The following is a 20,295-nucleotide window of genomic DNA, read 5'->3' as shown; positions in this document are numbered from 1 at the left end:
TCTTTTGTGAATGGGACACTCACGATTGAAAGACTTATCCCTCGACGGAATAGTGTACTGCTTATTGGCAGGTAGTGCAGGTGAAGGCAGGTTGTCTTTCTGACGCTTACACTGTTCCTCGAGTCCTGGCGTCTATGTGTGATGCTTTCATACCTTGATGAAGGTGTTGCTGGAGCTGCAGTGTTAGACTCCAGGAAGTCGAGGCTAGGGTCGTTCCTCATTTGGGCTTGTTCGTCGATGAACTTGCAGAACTGAATGAACGGAGGAAAGGTGACGTCATGTGACCTTTTTTTACCTGGAGACGCACACTGCCCACTTCTCTTGCATACTATGTGGCAGCTTTGAGATGATTGGGTTCACCCCATGGGCAGTGTCCAGGTAGCACAGTCCAGACAGACGAGGGTCTCTTTTAGCGAGTTCCAGCTCCATAAGCAGGTCGCTTAAGTCCAGAACCTTGCCGACTTCCTTAAGGTTGATCCTCGGAACATTCTTTAATCTCTTGAATAGGGACAATTCTATGGCTTCAGCACTGCCGTAGGTTCTTTCGAGTCTCTGCCAGGCGGCTGCGAGACCTGCTTCAGCTTGCCCCACATAGATGGTCTTAAGACTCTTAATACGATTTGTGGATTCAGGATCCAACAATTTTACCATGAGGTCGAGCTCCTGCTCCACGTATAGGTTGAGATCAGCAATGGCGGCCTTGAAGGTTGCTTTCCAGGCTCTGTAGTTCTCTGCACGGTCGTCGAATTTTGAGAGGCTAGTGCTGATTAGCTCCCTGCTTACCATGAACCTGGCAAACTCAGACATGTCTGATCCTTCACTCCTTATTACCGTATTAGCTTGTGGTGCCCCTCGGGGGTATAAGCTGTGTGGCGTGGAAGGGGGAATTGTTCCCGGGTAGAATGATGTTGCGGCAGGGTTGAGCTGTGGTTTAACCTCTGGAGATTCCGATGACTGCTGCTTGAACTGTGGAGGCAGGCTGGAGTGTGCCTTGCGGTCGTCTTGCGGTGATGACTGCTCCTGAGGGGTGTGCATCGCGGCTTTGGTCTCGGGTCTCTGTAGGGGCTGTGGGCGATACTGGCACCATAGGTTGGGCTGACTTGGACGTTTCCGCATTGTTGGGTTGAATGTCGCTGGAGGTGTGCGCTGCAGGTATCTGTTTCTGCACGTAGTCGCTGGTACGAACAGCTGGGTCGTCTTCTTCCTGTAGTGGCAGGCAAATCAGGTCGAGGTTTTGCTTCAATGCTCGCTCGAGTATTTTTACTTTGGCTAATGCGATTTTTTCCTCCATTTCTGTTTGAAGAATCTCTGCTCGAGCCTCTGCTTCTGCTTTCTTCACTTCTACTTCAGCTTGCTTCGCTTCTGCTTCTGTTTGAAGAATCTTTGCTTGAGCCTCTGCTTCTGCTTTCTTCACTACTGCTTCTGTTTGAAGAATCTTTGCTTGAGCCTCTGCTTTCTTGGCTTCTGCCTCTGCTTCTACTTTCTTCTCTGTATATGAACATCTTAGTTTGGACCGCTCTGCATCTAAACGGGCCTCTAGGATTATGTCGCTGAGGGCAGAAGTTCTTGAGCAGGATGATTTGTATGACCGAACAGAGTGTTTAGACGAGGCTGACCGTGCGATTTAGTTTCTTGCAGATGGGCGATACGAAGCTCCGCTTTATCTTTGGCGACTTGCACGGGGGCGTCCCTTTCTCTGTCTGTGGAATCTGCCTTGCTTAACTCTGATAGGGCTTTGTCTATTTTAGAGTCTTTTAGGAAGGCAGCATACTTTGCGGACAGTCTCTTGTATCTGCCGTGGGCCATGTCTAGCTGTCTTATAGTGTCCTGTAAACTCACTGCATCATCTTTGTGGCGTTGGACGCTTGACATGAGGGAGGCGACTCGTTCCCATAGGTCGTCCAGGTTGTCATTGAACTCATCCCTTGTGGAATGGTAATTCTCGAGGACCCTTAGTGTTGGCTTGAGGGAGCGTACTGGTTGTACATCTGGGTCTTCTGCGGAAGTGGGCTCTGCTTCCCGGTCTTCATAATGGACAGTATCGGGTTGTATTTGCTCTGTTTCAGCATTGGGGCACTGCGTAAGGTCCTTTTCGGCCATTTTGATTTAAGGTGCACTGTCTCTTTAAGAAACTGAACTTTTGAATTGGAGGCTGGAAATCGCGGGGCAGCTTAGTTGCAACCCCCTGATAAGATTCCCAAGATGTTTTTGGAGAAATGTGGGGTTCTGCAGTCCGACAATCTGCAGCAATGTGGTAATATAATACACAAAGAGTCTTTATGCACAATGCAGTCTGAGGTGACGCTGCAGGAGATTTCTTAGCAGAGCAGGGCTGCAGTATGTGAGCAGGCAGAGCGTGGGCACATGGATATGGATATAAGGATGATTCTGGCCGGGCTTCAAGGCAGTCTTTTGACTGTTCTGTCCCCACATTAGGCGAATGGAGGTGTGGGTGATTAATAAGGGTTGTGAGAGAGAATAATCATACCTTCAGTATTTTCCTCCACGTGAGGCAGACAGAACCAATGCTGCTCAGCGTCCGGAGAGATGATGCACTCCAGGAATTGTGCAATCCAGACTTGTTTATTTGGAAGTCTGGACATACAGCGTATAACTGGTAATACAGTAGTTTCTCCAGAAATGCAGGTGCAGACAAGGTACAGTAAGATGTAGCACCAAGTATGACTGCAAGTGTGAGCAACAAAAGGTAGAAAGACTGATGCCTTCCTAAGCCCGGTTCAAGTGTGTCCTCTCACAACAGCAAGAAACTGAAACTGAAATGGCAGCCAGAAGAAGAGAAGACTCGACCCCTGAAGCGGAAGTGGAAGACATGCCCACAAGAATAATTAATAACAAGCTGCCATACGGAAAAAGGCCATTGGGTGGCAGCAGAGAAAAATATAACGACATACATGGAACAGCACACAACTAAATACGTGATAAATGTCTGATCACTGGGGACACACTGGCAGGACCCATATCAATTTCTTGAATAGGGGACCTATGCTCCAGACAATCCTCAATAGGCAGCTACAGTGAGGAGAAGTTTGAATGGAGCTATGGTCAAGAATGTGCTGGTCACCTTATTCAATGTCCATGGGATGAAGGGACAGTATAGTGGGATTTGGATGTTTCGCCCCCAGCAATTCGCCCCAGGGTACATTTACTTCACCTGTGGGAAGTTATATCATCCAGCTGCCGTACCATCACCCCAGAGGACCCCTTTAAGCAGCGTCGGTCCCTACTGACCGATTACCACAGGCGGCGTCACGAACAAACTTTAAACTCCCTTTAAAGACCTTTCCCAGGGCCACAGACTGGGTTGCAGCCACCGTCACATCCTCTTCAAGTACCGCACCCGGTACCGAGTACCCCACTGCCCTGGTGGGCGACTCAACTTGGTGTCACGAACAGGATGTACTCAGGGCGAACTGCTGGGGGCGAAACATCCTATAACCCAGTATAGTAAACATGAAGCACCGATTATCCTCTTTTTATGGATCCTGAGGGGGTCCAGAATCATCAATGCCAGCGCTGCTTAGAACAGTGACAAAGCAATTCTGAACTAATGTTAATGTGAACCTGTCAGGAGGATTGTGCACAGTAACCTACAGACAGTATTAGGTCGGCGCCTTTAGGGTAAGATCACACAGAGCGTTTTTGCTGCGGTTTTTTGCTGCTTTTTTATGCTAATTTTCAGCTGCTTTTTACAGTACCAGCAGAGCCTATGAGATTTCAGAAATCTCATGCACACACATTGGTTTTTTGTTTGATCAGTATTTTGGGCTTTGCTGCGTTTTTTGGACGTAGAGCATGTCACTTCTTTCAGCGTTTTTGCTGCTTTTTTTCACCCAGTGACTTGAATGGGTGTTGATAAAAACACAGCAAAAATGCAGGTATCATTATTTGCTGCGTTTTTGCTGCTGAAAATCCAAGGACATTAGCATGGACAAAGAGAAAAAAAATGCACCAAACAAACGCACCAAATACGCAACAAAAAATGCACCAAAAGTGCAGCTTCTTTACTGCCAAGATGATCAGATTCTGCTGCAGGAAAAAAAAGCAACAAAAACGCCCTGTGTGAACTTAACCTTAGGGCTCATACTCACTTGTGAGAAATTCGGATGAGTCTCGCATGTTAATACCTGGCGCTGCACCCGTCTCTCAGATTGGAGCATGCGGCCGCATAGGAATACATGCAGCCGCACGCTCCGCTTCTGAGTGCCGGGTGCAGTGCCGGGTATTAACATGTGAGACTCATCCGAGTTTCTCGCAAGTGAGTATGAGCCCTTTTACTGATTACAATGTTACCTGGTGATGAAATCCGTCTTGTGGTTGTGGTTTAATCTTTATTTTTAGTTTTCATCTAATGAGAATCTCGTGTTCTGGGGCGACCTGTGGGGGGTCTTCATGTGATGCCCTGCTTAGCTATTCATACTGATGGCTTTTGACAGGATTATAATGGGTACATGTGGTATCCATGCAAAAAAAGGATGGCACATGCAGGGACAGCATTAGGGGCAGGCAGACCAGGCAGCTGCCTAGGGCCCCCACTCCTCCAGGGGCCCCCAGCCAGTGGTGTGCCGCTAATAGCAGCACACCATGCAGATGCTATGGGGCCCGTGAGTAAGAGGGGCCCGGCATCGCCCTTCCCCCACATTCAACTTTTCAGCATAAGATGACGCTCCCTCTGCCTCTGACTCAGCATGTGCCAGCAAAGGAGCTGAGACACTCTGTAGAGGCCAAAGCAGGGGGGGAACGAGGAGGAGAGGTAAGTGTTGTGTGTGTGTATATGCATTATAGTGTGTGTGTCTGCTGCACTATACTTTGTATGGGGTTGACTGCGCTATACTGTGTATGTTGGGGCTGCATTATACTGTGTATGTGAGGGGCTGCACTATACTGTGTATGTGAGGGGGAATGCACTACACTGTATTTGTGGGGGCTGCAGTAAACTGTGAGTGGATGGGGCTGCATTATACTCTAGGGGGGCTGCTTTATACTGTGTGTGTTTGTGGGGGGCTGCATTATACTGTGTGTGGTGTGGGGGACTGCACTATACTGTGTATGTGGGGGACTGCACTATACTGTGTATGTGGGGGGCTGTACTATACTGTGTGTGGGCTGCACTATACTGTGTGTGGGCTGCACTATACGGTGTGTGGGGGGACTGCACTATACTGTGTGTTAGGGCTGCATTATACTGTGAGTGGAGTGGGCTACATTATACTGTGTGTGTTTGTGGGGAGGCTAAATTATACTGTGTTTGTGGGGGCTGCATTATACTGTGTGGGGGGGCTGCATTATACTGTGAGTAGAGGGGGCTGCACTATACTGAGTGTGTTTTTGTGGGGAGGCAAAATTATACTGTGTGTGTGGGGAGGTGATTCGCTTTCTCGTTCTGCATAATTTGCATGATGTTGTCGTTTTGGGTCTGCCATGGCTGCAAGCTCATAATCCAGTTTTAGATTGGAAAGCTATGTCTGTGTCAAGTTGGGGTTGTCAGGGAATTCATGACGATACTCCGTTGGTGTCTATTGCTTCTTCCACTCCTTCTGAGGTCCCTGAGTTTTTGTCTGACTACCAGGAGGTATTTGATGAGCCCAGGTCCAGTGCCCTGCCCCCTCATAGGGATTGTGACTGTGCTATAAATTTAATTCCTGGTAGTAAATTCCCTAAGGGACGACTTTTTAATTTGTCTATACCTGAGCATGCCGCGATGCGGAGTTATATAAAGGAGTCTTTGGAGAAGGGACATATTCGCCCATCCTCTTCCCCTCTTGGTGCAGGATTTTTTTTTGTGGCCAAGAAGGACGGTTCTTTGAGACCTTGTATAGATTATCGTCTTCTGAATAAAATTACAGTCAAATTTCAGTATCCTTTGCCACTATTGTCTGATTTGTTTGCTCGGATTAAGGGTGCCAGTTGGTTCACCAAGATAGATCTCCGTGGTGCGTATAACCTTGTGCGCATTAAGCAGGGAGATGAATGGAAAACAGCATTTAATACGCCCGAAGGCCATTTTGAGTACTTAGTGATGCCTTTTGGACTCTCTAATGCTCCTTCTGTGTTTCAGTCCTTCATGCATGACATCTTCTGAGAATATCTGGATAAATTTATGATTGTTTATTTGGATGACATTTTGGTCTTTTCTGATGATTGGGAGTCCCATGTGAAGCAGGTCAGGATGGTGTTTCAGGTCCTGCGTGCTAATGCTTTATTTGTGAAGGGCTCAAAATGCCTCTTCTGAGTACAGAAGGTCTCCTTTTTGGGTTTTATTTTTTCTCCTTCTACTGTGGAGATGGACCCAGTCAAGGTCCAGGCTATTCATGACTGGACTCAGCCCACGTCTGTTAAGAGTCTTCAGAAGTTCTTGGGTTTTGCTAATTTTTACCGTCGTTTCATCGCTAATTTTTCTAGCGTGGTTAAACCTTTGACGGATTTGACCAAGAAGGGTTCTGATGTGACTAATTGGTCTCCTGCGGCCGTGGAGGCCTTTCGGGAGCTGAAGCACCGGTTTTCTTCAGCTCCAGTCTTATGTCAGCCAGATGTTTCTCTTCCCTTCCAGGTCGAGGTTGATGCTTCTGAGATTGGAGCAGGGGCTGTCTTGTCGCAGAGAAGCTCTGATGGCTCTGTGATGAAGCCATGTGCTTTCTTTTCAAGAAAGTTTTCGCCTGCCGAGCGGAATTATGATGTTGGTAATCGGGAGTTGTTGGCTATGAAGTGGGCATTTGAGGAGTGGCGACATTGGCTCGAAGGAGCTAAACATCGTGTGGTGGTCTTGACTGATCACAAAAATCTGATTTACCTTGAATCTGCCAAGCGCCTGAATCCTAGACAGGCTCGTTGGTCGTTGTTTTTCTCCCGTTTCAACTTCGTAGTCTCATACCTGCCTGGTCCGAAGAACGTGAAAGCTGATGCACTTTCTAGGAGTTTTGTGCCTGACTCTCCGGGAGTTTCTGAGCCGGCTGGTATTCTCAGAGAGGGAGTGATTTTGTCTGCCATTTCCCCAGATTTGCGACGAGTGCTGCAGAAATTTCAGGCGGATAGACCTGACCGTTGTCCACCAGAGAGACTGTTTGTCCCGGATAGATGGACCAGCAGAGTTATTTCCGAGGTTCATTCTTCGGTGTTGGCGGGTCATCCTGGGATTTTTGGTACCAGAGATTTGGTGGCTAGGTCCTTCTGGTGGCCTTCCTTCTCGCGGGATGTGCGTTCCTTTGTGCAGTCTTGTGGGATTTGTGCTCGGGCTAAGCCTTGCTGTTCTCGTGCCAGCGGTTTGCTTTTGCCTTTGCCTGCTCCGAAAAGGCCTTGGACGCACATTTCCATGGATTTTATTTCGGATCTTCCAGTATCTCAGAAAATGTCTGTCATCTGGGTGGTGTGTGATTGTTTTTCCAAGATGGTCCATTTGGTGCCCTTGCCTAAGTTGCCTTCTTCCTCCGATTTGGTTCCTCTATTTTTTCAGAATGTGGTTCGCTTGCACGGCATTCCTGAGAATATTGTGTCTGATAGAGGATCCCAGTTTGTGTCCAGGTTTTGGCGGACCTTTTGTGCTAAAATGGGCATTGATTTGTCTTTTTCGTCGGCCTTCCATCCTCAGACTAATGGCCAAACCGAGCGAACTAATCAGACGTTGGAAACTTATTTGAGATGTTTTGTTTCTGCTGATCAGGATGATTGGGTGACTTTTTTGCCTTTGGCCGAGTTTGCCCTTAATAATCGGGCTAGTTCTGCTACTTTGGTTTCACCTTTTTTCTGCAATTCTGGTTTCCATCCTCGTTTTTCCTCGGGTCAGGTTGAGTCTTCTGACTGTCCTGGGGTGGATTCTGTGGTGGATAGGTTGCAGCAGATTTGGAACCATGTGGTGGACAATTTGAGGTTGTCACAGGAGAAGGCTCAGCGCTTTGCCAACCGCCGCCGCGGTGTGGGTCCCCGACTTCGTGTTGGGGATTTGGTGTGGCTGTCTTCTCGGTATGTTCCTATGAAGGTCTCCTCTCCTAAATTCAAGCCTCGCTTCATCGGTCCTTATAAGATCTTGGAAATCCTTAACCCGGTGTCTTTTAGTTTGGATCTCCCAGCATCGTTTGCCATTCATAATGTGTTCCATAGGTCTTTGTTGCGGAGGTATGTGGTACCTGTGGTTCCTTCTGTTGAGCCTCCTGCTTCGGTGCTGGTCGAGGGCGAATTGGAGTACGTGGTGGAGAAGATTTTGGATTCTTGTATCTCTAGACGGAGGCTTCAGTATTTGGTTAAGTGGAAGGGCTATGGTCAGGAGGATAATTCCTGGGTTGTCGCCTCTGATGTTCATGCGGCCGATTTGGTTCGTGCCTTCCACGCGGCTCATCCTGATCGCCCTGGGGGTCTTGCTGAGGGTTCGGTGACCCCTCCTCAAGGGGGGGGTACTGTTGTGAACTCTATTTTTGGGTTCCCTCTAGTGGTCACAAGCGGTACTGTGTAGTGTTGTCTTTCTGCAGGTTGCAGCATCAGCTGGTTCGTTATCCTTGGTTGGTTTCCTATTTAGCTCACCTGGATACTCAGTTCCTTGCCTGCTATCAATGTATTCAGTGCTCTTCAGATTCCTTGTGGCTACCTTGCTCCCAGTCTCTCCAAGACAAGCTAAGTTTTTGTTTGATCATTTTTTGATTATCAGCGTTCATTATGTTTTTAGTCCAGCTTGCTAAAATGTGATTTCCTCGCTTGCTGGTTGCTCTAGGGGACTGAGTTTCTCCCACCACACCGTTAGTTGGTGTGGGGGTTCTTGAAATCTCAGAGTGGATATTTTGTAAGGGTTTTTTACTGACCGCATAGATTCCCTTTTCTATTTTCTGCTATCTAGTATTAGTGGGCCTCATTTGCTGAATCTGCTTTCACCCCTGTGTATGTGCCTTCCTCTTACCTCACCGTTATTATTTGTTGGGGGCTTCTATATCTTTGGGGATTATTTCTCTGGAGGCAAGAGAGGTCTTTCTTTCTCTCTAGGGGTAGTTAGTTCCTCAGGCTGGCTCGAGACGTCTAGGATTTTTAGGCACGTTCACCGGCTACTTCTAGTGTGTTTAGATAGGTTCAGATTTGCGGTCAGTCCAGTTTGCCACCTCCCTAGAGCTTTTCCTATGTTTGTTACTTAGCTGGAGTAATTTGTGATCCTCAACCACTAAGGATCATAACAGTCTGGATACAGGTACAGTAATCAGTGTATATAATGTGGTCTGGATACAGGTGCAGTAATCAGTGTATGTGATGTGGTCTGGATACAGGTGCAGTAATCAGTGTATGTGATGTGGTCTGGATACAGGTGCAGTAATCAGTGTATGTGATGTGATCTGGATACAGGTGCAGTAATCAGTGTATGTGATGTGGTCTGGATACAGGTGCGGTAATCAGTGTATGTGATGTGGTCTGGATACAGGTGCGGTAATCAGTATATGTGATGTGGTCTGGATACAGGTGCAGTAATCAGTGTATGTGATGTGGTCTAGATACAGGTGCGGTAATCAGTGTATGGAATGTGGTCTGGATACAGGTGCGGTAATCAGTGTATGTAATGTGGTCTGGATACAGGTGCGGTAATCAGTGTATGTGATGTGGTCTGGATACAGGTGCAGTAATCAGTGTATGGAATGTGGTCTGGATACAGGTGTGGTAATCAGTGTATGTAATGTGGTCTGGATACAGGGACAGTAATCAGTATGTGTGATGTTGTCTGAATACAGGTATGGTAATTAGTATATGTGATGTGGTCTGGAAACAGGTGCAGTAATCAGTGTGTGTGATGTGGTCTGGATACAGGTGCAGTAATCAGTGTGTGTGATGTGGTCTGGATACAGGTGCAGTAATCAGTGTATGTGATGTGGTCTGGATACAGGTACGGTAATCAGTGTATGTGATGTAGTCTGGATACAGGTGCAGTAATCTGTATGTGATGTGGTCTGGATACAGGTGCAGTAATCAGTATATGTGATGTGGTCTGGATACAGGTGCAGTAATCAGTGTGTGTGATGTGGTCTGGATACAGGTGCAGTAATCAGTGTATGTGATGTGGTCTGGATACAGGTACGGAGTCAGTGTATGTGATGTAGTCTGGATACAGGTGCAGTAATCTGTATGTGATGTGGTCTGGATACAGGTGCGGTAATCAGTATATGTGATGTGGTCTGGATACAGGTACAGCAATCAGTGTATGTGATGTGGTCTGGATACAGGTGCAGTAGTCAGTGTATGTGATGTGGTCTGGATACAGGTGCAGTAATCAGTGTATGTGATGTGGTCTGGATACAGGTGCGGTAATCAGTGTATGTGATGTGGTCTGGATACAGGTGCGGTAATCAGTGTATGTGATGTGGTCTGGATACAGGTGCGGTAATCAGTGTATGTGATGTGGTCTGGATACAGGTACGGTAATCAATGTATGTGATGTGGTCTGGATACAGGTACGGTGATCAATGTATGTGATGTGGTCTGGATACAGGTACGGTAATCAGTGTATGTGATGTGGTCTGGATACAGGTACGGTAATCAGTGTATGTGATGTGGTCTGGATACAGGTACGGTAATCAGTGTATGTGATGTGGTCTGGATACAGGTACGGTAATCAGTGTATGTGATGTGGTCTGGATACAGGTACGGTAATCAGTGTGTGTAGCACAGTCAGTACTAAAATTACAGGGAGTAAAAATCGCTATCACAGTGCCCTTTTGAGAAGCTAGAAACACCTTACAGTACATATATAGCTGGGGTAGATTAAAAGTTTGCTTCTTATTTGGTTACAATATATACGGTAGTTAATAATCCTAACTGTTGTGTCTTTAAAATGAATCCAGTAACATCATATACACTTGGGTATGGGCACAAGTAAGTAATCTGGAATGACCATGGTAACTTTTATGGAGCTGACTAAGTTCAGACTGTGGATGTGGGAATATTTGTGGTTTCGGCAGTCTGCTTCATCATCATCACAGAAAAGACCTTGTTCTGTCTGGCTTAAAAGCCTATATTTAGCAGTGTCATCATACATTTATGTTCTCCAAGCTAAACATAGCTTTGCCAGGGTGGTGTCTGGGCAAGCAGGAAATGTAGTCAATTTCCTGAAATAATGTTTAGGAGCAGAATGTGCTCCGAATCGCTCAGTTTTAAGATAAAATGAAGGATTATCTTCATAATATGTGACTATGATGAGTGATGCGTTCCTAAGTCATTCTATTATATAAAGTTTTCTAAGTGTTAACAACATCATCAATATTGTTTTCATTTTACAGCCTATACCTTTGATACATTAAGGACATTTGCATTTAGAGATGGCATTATTTATGTCAAGTTTATCCCCTTAGTGACCGGGCCAAATTTTTTAAACCTGACCAATGTCACTTTATGTGGTAATAACTACGGAACATATCCCAATGATTTTGAGACTGTTTTTTCGTGGCACACTATAATTTATGAAAATGGTAAATTTAGGTTGATATATTTTGTGTTTATTTATAAAAAAAAAAATCAGAAATTTGACAAAAATGCAAAAAACATTAGCAATTTTCAACTTTAAATGAATATCCATTTAATCGAGATAGTAATACCACAGAAAAACATTAATAAATAACATGTCCCACATGTCTGCTTTACATCAGCATCATTTGTAAAATGTTATTTTATTTTGTTAGCCTTTTAGGAGTTTAAAAATGTATCAGTTGTTTTTCATTTTTTCAAGGAAATTTGCTAAATTTATTTTTTGGGGGACCTATCCAGGTTTGAAGTGACTTTAGGGATCCTACAGCCCCTGGCAAAAATTATGTAATCACAGGCCTGGCGCTGACATCAAGCCCACAGGTTAGTAGTGGTGATGAGCCTGGCAGACAGCCCCATGATCCCACGATGATTGCTGTCTTCTTCATCCAGTGTTTGTAGTCCCGTTCAGAGAATGGAGCTTTGTTCTCTAAACAGAGCGCGATACACTGGATGAAAAAAACGCGGATTGTCGTAAGACCTCCATTTGGATTACAGCACACCAGTGAGGAGTATTTATTTTTTTATAATTGGGTGAAAGAGGGAAATAGTCGGGGAGTGGTTTTTTTCAAATTCTGTACTTATGTGTGTTATTTCTTTTGACTACTGGGTTATTAATGGGGGTGTTTCACAGATGCCTCTCCAATTCTAACCCGTGGGCTTGATGTCAGCGCCAGCTGTTAACATCAACCCCACAATCCCATTACCCCACTTGCCAGTGCATCAGGGCAATTGGGAAGAGCTAAGGCTTAGTGCCAGAATAGGCACATCTGATGCAATTGTGTAAATTAAATCGTATGACATTACATTTGTATATGTTTGCCATAGATTGCAATGTTCTAAAAGTGGATTGTGCTTTTTTATTCATTTTTATAAAGGATCAGCAGACTACCTATTTTACATCCTGTTAAACAATAGGATGAAACATGGATATGAGCACAAATGTATATCAAACTGATACTCATTTAACATACATTTTCCCTATTTCATTCTATGTAAATGCAAGCATATGTTTTTTTTTTTCAGTAAAAACTGATACAAAAACGTAGTGTGAAACAGACAATTATATACTAGATGATGATTGTAACCAGCATGTGTCTGTATGTGAATAAATTTAGGCCTAAGGGTCACTTCCGTCTGTCTGTCTGTAACGGATATTCATTGGTCGCGGCCTCTGTCTGTCATGGAATCCAAGTCGCTGATTGGTCTCGCCAGCTGCCTGTCATGGCTGCCGCGACCAATCAGCGACGGCCACAGTCCGATTAGTCCCTCCCTACTCCCCTGCAGTCAGTGCCCGGCGCCCACTCCATACTCCCCGCAGTCACCACTCACACAGGGTTAATGCCAGCGGTAACGGACCGCATTATGCCGCGGGTAACTCACTCTGTTACCGCCGCTATTAACCCTGTGTGACCACGTTTTTACTATTGATGCTGCCTATGCAGCGTCAATAGTAAAAACATCTAATGTTAAAAATAATAAAAAAAATAAAAAATAATTATATACTCACCATCCGCCGCCTTTCCCGCTCCTCGCGACGCTCCCGTGATTGCTCCATGCAAGCGGCTGGTTCCGGTGGCAAGGATGGTCTGCGAGGAGGACCTGCCATGACGTCACGATCATGTGACCGTGACGTCATCACAGGTCCTGCGCGCCTGCGTGAGAAGGACCTGCCATGATGTAATGGTCATGTGACCGCGATGTCATCACACCCTGGGACCGGAAGCTGCCACCTGCACCGCACACAGGCGACAGAACTACTACAAGGCGCCCTCAGAAGGTGAGTATATGTTTATTTTTTACTTTTTAACCTGTGACATACGTGGCTGGGCAGTATACTACCTAACTGGGCAATATACTACGTGGCTGAGCAATATACTACGTCACTGGGCAATATACTACATAACTGGGCAATATACTACATAACTGGGTAATATATTACATGGCTCTGTGCTGTATACTATGTAACTTGGCAATATACTATGTAACTGGGCAATATACTACGTGGCTGGGCAATATACTACGTCACTGGGCAATATACTACGTAACTGGGCAATATACTACTTGGCTGGGCAATATACTATGTGGCTGGGCAATATACTACGTGGGCTGTGCAGTGTACTACGTGGGCTGTGCAATATACTACGTGGACATGCATATTCTAGAATACCCGATACGTTAGAATTGGGCCACCATCTAGTCTAATTAAAATTATCAATGAGTTAATAGCATGTGATGATACCATGACGAGAACATTGTGACTTTGCTCTGCACTGCTGACATCTCTTTTTCCATGGTTATGCATTTTTGTTCTTATGATCTCCCAGGTTTACAGTCGCCTTGATAAACACTGTTGTGGTTTCAGACCTCGGAAAGAAGATGAATGTGTGCAGCAAGGTCTATACTTGAAATGTGATAACCCCAGCAACATTGACCTAACGCACATTGTACAAAGAAAGCATGACCCTCGCAACTTGGTGTTTCTTAAGAACAATGGATATTTTGATAGAAGTGAAGATAATTTAGATTTTAAATTACTGGAAGGAATCAAAGAGTGAGTATGATATTACTGATGGAGTTCTTTAGCCTGGTGTTTAGCACATTGAATAAGTGTTCATTTAAAGGGAACCTGTCATCTGATTTATGCTGTCCAAATCACAGGCAGTATGAGTCAGAACCTGTCTGCATGATTGTAGACTGGTATAATTTTAAGTGCTACTTTAAAGAGAGATAAGCAGATTGATTGACGGAAAGTCAACTTTGAGTATAATTTTCTTATTTCCACGGTTTCGTAAAAATTCGAACATTTTGAGATTCGTTTCACAATAAAAACAAGTCCTTCCTTTACTGCTGAAGCATCAAAGAGCCAGAGAGGGACTCCCTGTAATGCCCTGCAGCTATGACATAGAGCGGATTTTCATACCTTGTATAGTGGTGGTCAGTACCTGGGCCATCACAGATCAGTGGTTCGCATTGGAGCACAGATTATACAGCAGAGTCATTTTTCTTCTCCACAGTCACTGGGTAAGTCTCTTTGACCTGTAAGTTATAACCGCTTATGATCAGCAGGGTTCTCTCTCCCTCTCTTCTTCCTCACATGAATTTTCGGAGCATTACAAGCTTTCCAGTAATGAGATTCACACACATTTATTTGTCATGAATCTAACTTTTTGGGCAGATTCGGATTGTCGTCGAATTTGAATTTTAAAAGATCCTCTCATGTCTCATCTTCATGTATGCTCCCTGGATCCTTAAAGGGGTTGTCCACTACTAGAACAACTCCTTCGTGATCAAAATGTTGGGCCCTCATAAAATAATAAAGCTTATACTCACCTCCTGTGCTGGCTCCATTCCCACGGTGTCAGCACTCGCAGTCCCGGGGCTATCGTGCGGTTGTTGCAACACGCAATGCCAGTGCCCAATCAGCACTGGTGTCACTGTCTCCACCTTCAGACTACTCGAACAGGAAGAGCAAGTCCGGGCTGCAGCTGATCTCCGACTTCAACTTCATGCTCAATTTGACAGGAGGCGGAGACAGTGATGCTGACCGGGGACCGGCGTGACATGTCACAACAACACGAGCCTCGGGAACGCGAATGCTGACACCACAGGAACGGCGCCGGCATTGGAGGAGAGTATAGGCTTTATTATTTTATGGGGGCCAAGCGAGGGGTATGACAAGTTGTCATGCTATAGATCAAACGATTTTAAGAAACTTCAAATATATCTTCAATCCTAAAGAAAACCTTTCAAAAGCCTTCTAAAACATGTCCCCCTATGCGGTTTCATTAACAGAGATTCGCTCATCGTCAGGGAAATCCATATTCAGTGCCACACACACGGAATACGGCCTTCTAAAGGTGGGGGCAGAACTTACACAGAGTAGCTCTCCTGGCTGAATCCAATGCATCAGAGGTTCACCTCAGTCTTCCGCACACTGCTCCTCTGTCCTTTTAGCTGGTTCTGTGTCCTCAGTGACATCAGCACTCCTCAGTGTTCTGTCAGCTGCTGGCCCCTGTGAGTGATAAAACATTTCAGCAAATGTGCTTCAGGATAATCAATACATTTGTTATGCACTACACTGTCCAAGAGTCCACACTCTGCTAACATTCTATCTTTCTATCTGTTTATCTATCTATCTATCTGAGAAAGATAGGTATAGAGAGATAGATGAATATAAATATACTATATACAGCTCTGGCAAAAACTAAGAGACCACCACATCAAAACCCTATCAATCTCCAGACCTGAACCCCATTGAAAACCTAGGAATGTAATCAAGAGGATGATGGATAGTCACAAGCCATCAAACAAAGAAGAACTGCTCACATTTTTGCGCCAGAAGCCGTGTGAAAGGCTGGTGGAAAGCATGCCAAGACGCATGAAAGCTGTGATTAATAATCATGGTTATTTCACAAAATATTGATTTCTGAACTCTTCCTGAGTTAAAACAGTAGTATTGTTGTTTCTAAATGATTATGAATTTGTTTTCTTTCCATTATTTGAGGTCTGAAAGCACTGGGGGTTTTTAATTTGGACCATTTCTCCTTTTCAGAAAAAAAAACTAAACAAAATTTATTGCTTGGAAATTCGGAGACATGTTGTCAAACGTTTATAGAATAAAAGACCAAGTTACATTTTATTCAAAAATATTCCTATAAAGAGAAAAATCAGACACAATTTTGCAGTGGTCTCTTAATTTTTGCCAGAGCTAGATAGATACTGTATATATAGAATGATAGATAAATTGAGAGATAAATATAAGGTATATATGGGAAAGATAGCGAGAGAAACTAATAGAAAAACACTCATGACTGAAAGTGTTGGGACCCTTGAAATTGTTCCAGAACACAAAGTATTTCTAACAGAAAATTATTGTAATTACACGTCATGGCACACAAGCATACATCAAACAAGAAGGGCACACAAGCATATGAAACACCCGCTAGGGTCGTGGGGCACTCGGAACCGGGTCGGACGGCTCTTAAAGGGGTGGACACGGCAGCAGTGACCTGGTCCATGGCCCTGGGCGTGCAATAAAAGGGATGAGGGAAATGTTTGTAGGGGATTATTCGTGACGCCACCTGTGGTGTTCGGCTAGAGATGGCCGACACTGCTTAAGGGGACGGCTGGGGCCGGTGGTGTTGCAGCTGAGATGGATTGACTCCCCACAGGTGGAGCGGGGCTCCAGGGCTACCAGAACAGTCTATGAGGGGTTGTGGATGTTGGGGTGCAAGAATAATTGGGGGACACAGGGAATGTAGTTTCTTTACCTTTAATTGTAGGTACAGTCCAGAGCACAGGTAACCGGTGAAATTGGAGATCTGGGCAGCCTGGAAGCAGTTCAGAATTCCCCTAGCCAGGTGGAGTTGGAAGCCTCCCTACTGCACTGCACTTAGTGAAACGCTACCCGCATGGCAGGGTATCAACCACTGAGGACTCTCAATTCTAAATATTTTTCTACCTGCATGGCAGGAAGCTTGAGCCTTTTCCAGGTGTCACTCCCTCGTGGTGACACCGGGCTCTGATATGCAGCTGTGCCTTTGGATGTCAGTTGTGGCCAGGAGACCTGTAATCTCCTGTCCTCTGGATTTGGCTGCGGGACATGTAGTTCCCACACAACCACGGACTCCAGTGTCCGCTCTGTTGCGCTCAATCCTGGGGTGAGCTCCACTCCCAGGCTCTCCTCACATGCTTCCTCTCCCTTCACTGTCTCACACTGAACTCACTTACCCGCCTTAAGGCAAGAACTTATAGGGAAGCTACCCTGAAACTGGGTTTAGAGCTCCCCTTCTGGTCTGGAGTCAGGAAAGGTGTATGCCAGCGTACCTGCTAGGGGAATCCCTTCTTGCTTCCAGGCATGGCATCACCCCCTGTGAGGGAGGCAATGCCACTGTGGCAACAGGACTCCTGGGATGCCATACATACATCAAACAAGCACGACACGCAAGCATACATCACACAAGCCTGGCACACAAGCATACATCACCCATGCACAGCACACAAGCATACATCACACAAATACGGCACACAAGCAAACATCAAACAAATACAGCCCACAGACATATATCACACAAGCACAGTACACACATCACACAAGCATGGCACACAAGCATACATCACACAAGCACGGCATATACTTCACAAAATGACAAGCACACATCACACATGTCACAAGAGCACAGAACAGACGTCGGACTCATGAAACAAGTGCAGTGAAAGGAAATGCAGGGTACACACAGCACAAACCATACAATTAGTACTGCACAAATCACATAATACACGTCAGTAACATTGTTAGGAACACTCATCTAATCCAGTGTTGAATTTTTTAGAAAGAGCACACAAAATAGTGAAAATAAGTCGTATGGCAGAAAAAAAGCATAATTTTAGATAGCATCTGATCCATCAGTGTAGTTTTTTTTCATGAAATGACATTTACACTTTAAAGTATATTTTCTCTGAATTGTTCTATAAAAATATGCCTGCCTGCAATAGTGCAGCCATGCTTTGATTCATGCTGCAGTCACTTTGCACATCATGAATCAGGTGACAGATTCCCTTTAACCCCTTTCTGCCATCAGGCGTACTATTTCTTCCATGTGACCTGGTCTTTAATTACAATGGACAGAATAGTACGTCATTGCGATCGGCCACACACACGGGGGATGCGTGGCCAATCGCGGCCGCGTGTCAGCTGATTCTCACAGCTGACACCCTCACAGACCGCTCCCGACAATTTAACCCCCGGAATGCTGCAAACACGATCGCAGCATTCCAGGTGCAGGCAGAGGGCTGACAGCATGACACGGGGTCCCGATCGCTGCCATGGAGATCCGATGTCGTCATGATGACATCCGGATGTCCAGAACTGAGACAAGAGTGTCACTTTTTTTTTTTTATTTAACAGACCCTTTCTTTCAATTCCTCCTTTGTATATCTAAAACCATACAGTGTATTTACATTTCTCAAATTTTTAGCAAAATATCATTCGGTTTATCGAGTTTAAAGATGGTTTACATATATCTATTCCTAATTTTCATTCTCTTTTCCAGGTTTCCTGAATCAGCTGTTTCGGTGCTAAAAAGTCACAGACTTCGAGAAAAACTCCTCCAGTCATTTTTTCTAGATAGAATATTTTGGGAAAGTCAAAATGGACGCCAAGGGATTGAAAAACTGATTGACGTGATAGAGAGAAGGGCCAAAATCCTGTTGACTTACATCAATGCTCATGGAATGAAAGTCATACCGATGAATGATTAAATGACCAAATTAGCAGACAAGCATCTAAAATCATTGGACTTAATGGGGATAAAATGGAAATATAAAACTATATTAATGATGTTACAAATATCTGATCACTAAGGTCCAGTTCACATCTCTTTTCACAAATTCATAGGATGGATAGCCAGATCTGTCACAAGACTTTTATTCAAGTTCTGTCATAGGAGTTTACTGTTTTGCCAGAAAAGAACACTGTAAAATGTTTGTTTTTTTTCTGGGTATTTATGATGCAATACAATGTAGATTTACAGTAAGCAAAGCTTTAGGGGATGATTCAAAATGTTTCATAAGAATTGTGACATAAAACTGTTTGAAATGTTGCAAAATTTTTGTGCAAACGTTTTGCGAATTTTAGTATTTTTGCGCCGACCAGATCCAACCAGCTTCATAACTTTTTGCATGCTGGGTGCTTAGTGGGGAGGGGGAATGGTCAAGCACAGATGATACATTCATTAAAATGTATGCACACCAGTGAATATGACGTCAGAAATGTAATTCAGTCCCTGAAGAGCACATTATCTACTGTGGAGCATGACTCTTCATCAATTGGATGAATTGGGTCCTAAGTTTAAGAAATCATAATATTAATTGTATTTCAGTCTTTTAAGACATTTTTGTGACACCATTGTATGGAAAATAAAAAATAAGCTCCTTTATAGCGCAACATGTCTCCACTGCTATGGACTACAAACAAACTCTGTGTACATTTTCACTTTTAGGCTACGTTCACATGTTCAGTATTTGGTGAGTTTTTACCTCAGTATTTGTAAGCCAAAATCAGGAATGTGTAAAAAAAAGCAAAAATGGTGATGTGTTTCTATTATACTTTTCCTCTCACTGTTTCACTCCTGGTTTGGGCTTAGAAATACTGAGGTAAAAAATCACCAAATGCTCAACGTCTGCATGTGGCCTTAACATGTTACTCTTGTAGGCCACGTGCACATGTTCAGGATTTGGTCAGTATTTTACCTCAGTATTTGTAAGCCAAATCCAGGAGTTTAATAATCAGAGGAAAAGTATAATAGAAACACGTCACCATTTCTGTATTTTTCACCCACTCCTGGCTTTGGCTTACAAATACTGAGGTAAAAACTCACCAAAATACTTATGTGCACTACATTTGAACATTCCTTTTTGCTAGTCTACATAGTAATAGAAAGGTCTAACAGATGAATTACTGTATTTGTGGCGTGTAACAAATAAGGTATACGAACAAAGTGACAGAAAATGTATAAACATTAATAATTTTCATCCAGTAGCTTTTTTCAAATTTTTATAAACAATATTAGAGAAGGAAAAAATTGATGCAAAATTGATGCAAAAATTGAAGAGGTAAGACTGAAAAAATAAGAAATCTCAGGGGGAGCATGGTAAAGTCAATGGTATTTAATAGTGATGAGTTAATATACTCATTACTTGAGATTTCTCGAGCACGCTCGGGGGTCCTCCGAGTATTTTTTAGTGCTCGGAGATTTAGTTTTTCTTGCCGCAGCTGAATGATTTACATCTGTTAGC

At 44.4% G+C, this 20,295-nt stretch overlaps 1 protein-coding gene across 1 annotated transcript in view; it reads left to right on the top strand.

Annotated features, from left to right (window-relative positions):
- GASK1B (golgi associated kinase 1B) overlaps positions 1–19,442 on the top strand; it is a 139,193-nt gene extending 119,751 nt beyond the window's left edge. Inside the window, exons 3-4 of the mRNA XM_077279405.1 lie at positions 13,824–14,050; positions 18,552–19,442. Of these exons, the coding sequence (XP_077135520.1) occupies positions 13,824–14,050; positions 18,552–18,759 (435 nt within the window). The 3' untranslated portion in view covers positions 18,760–19,442. The remainder of the gene's footprint in view (positions 1–13,823; positions 14,051–18,551) is intronic.
- Positions 19,443–20,295: the final 853 nt, after the last annotated feature.

The sequence above is a fragment of the Ranitomeya variabilis genome, chromosome 1 (assembly GCF_051348905.1).
Source record: "Ranitomeya variabilis isolate aRanVar5 chromosome 1, aRanVar5.hap1, whole genome shotgun sequence".
In the NCBI taxonomy this organism is placed as follows: Eukaryota; Metazoa; Chordata; class Amphibia; order Anura; family Dendrobatidae; genus Ranitomeya; species Ranitomeya variabilis.
This window is presented reverse-complemented; position numbering and strand designations above follow the sequence as displayed.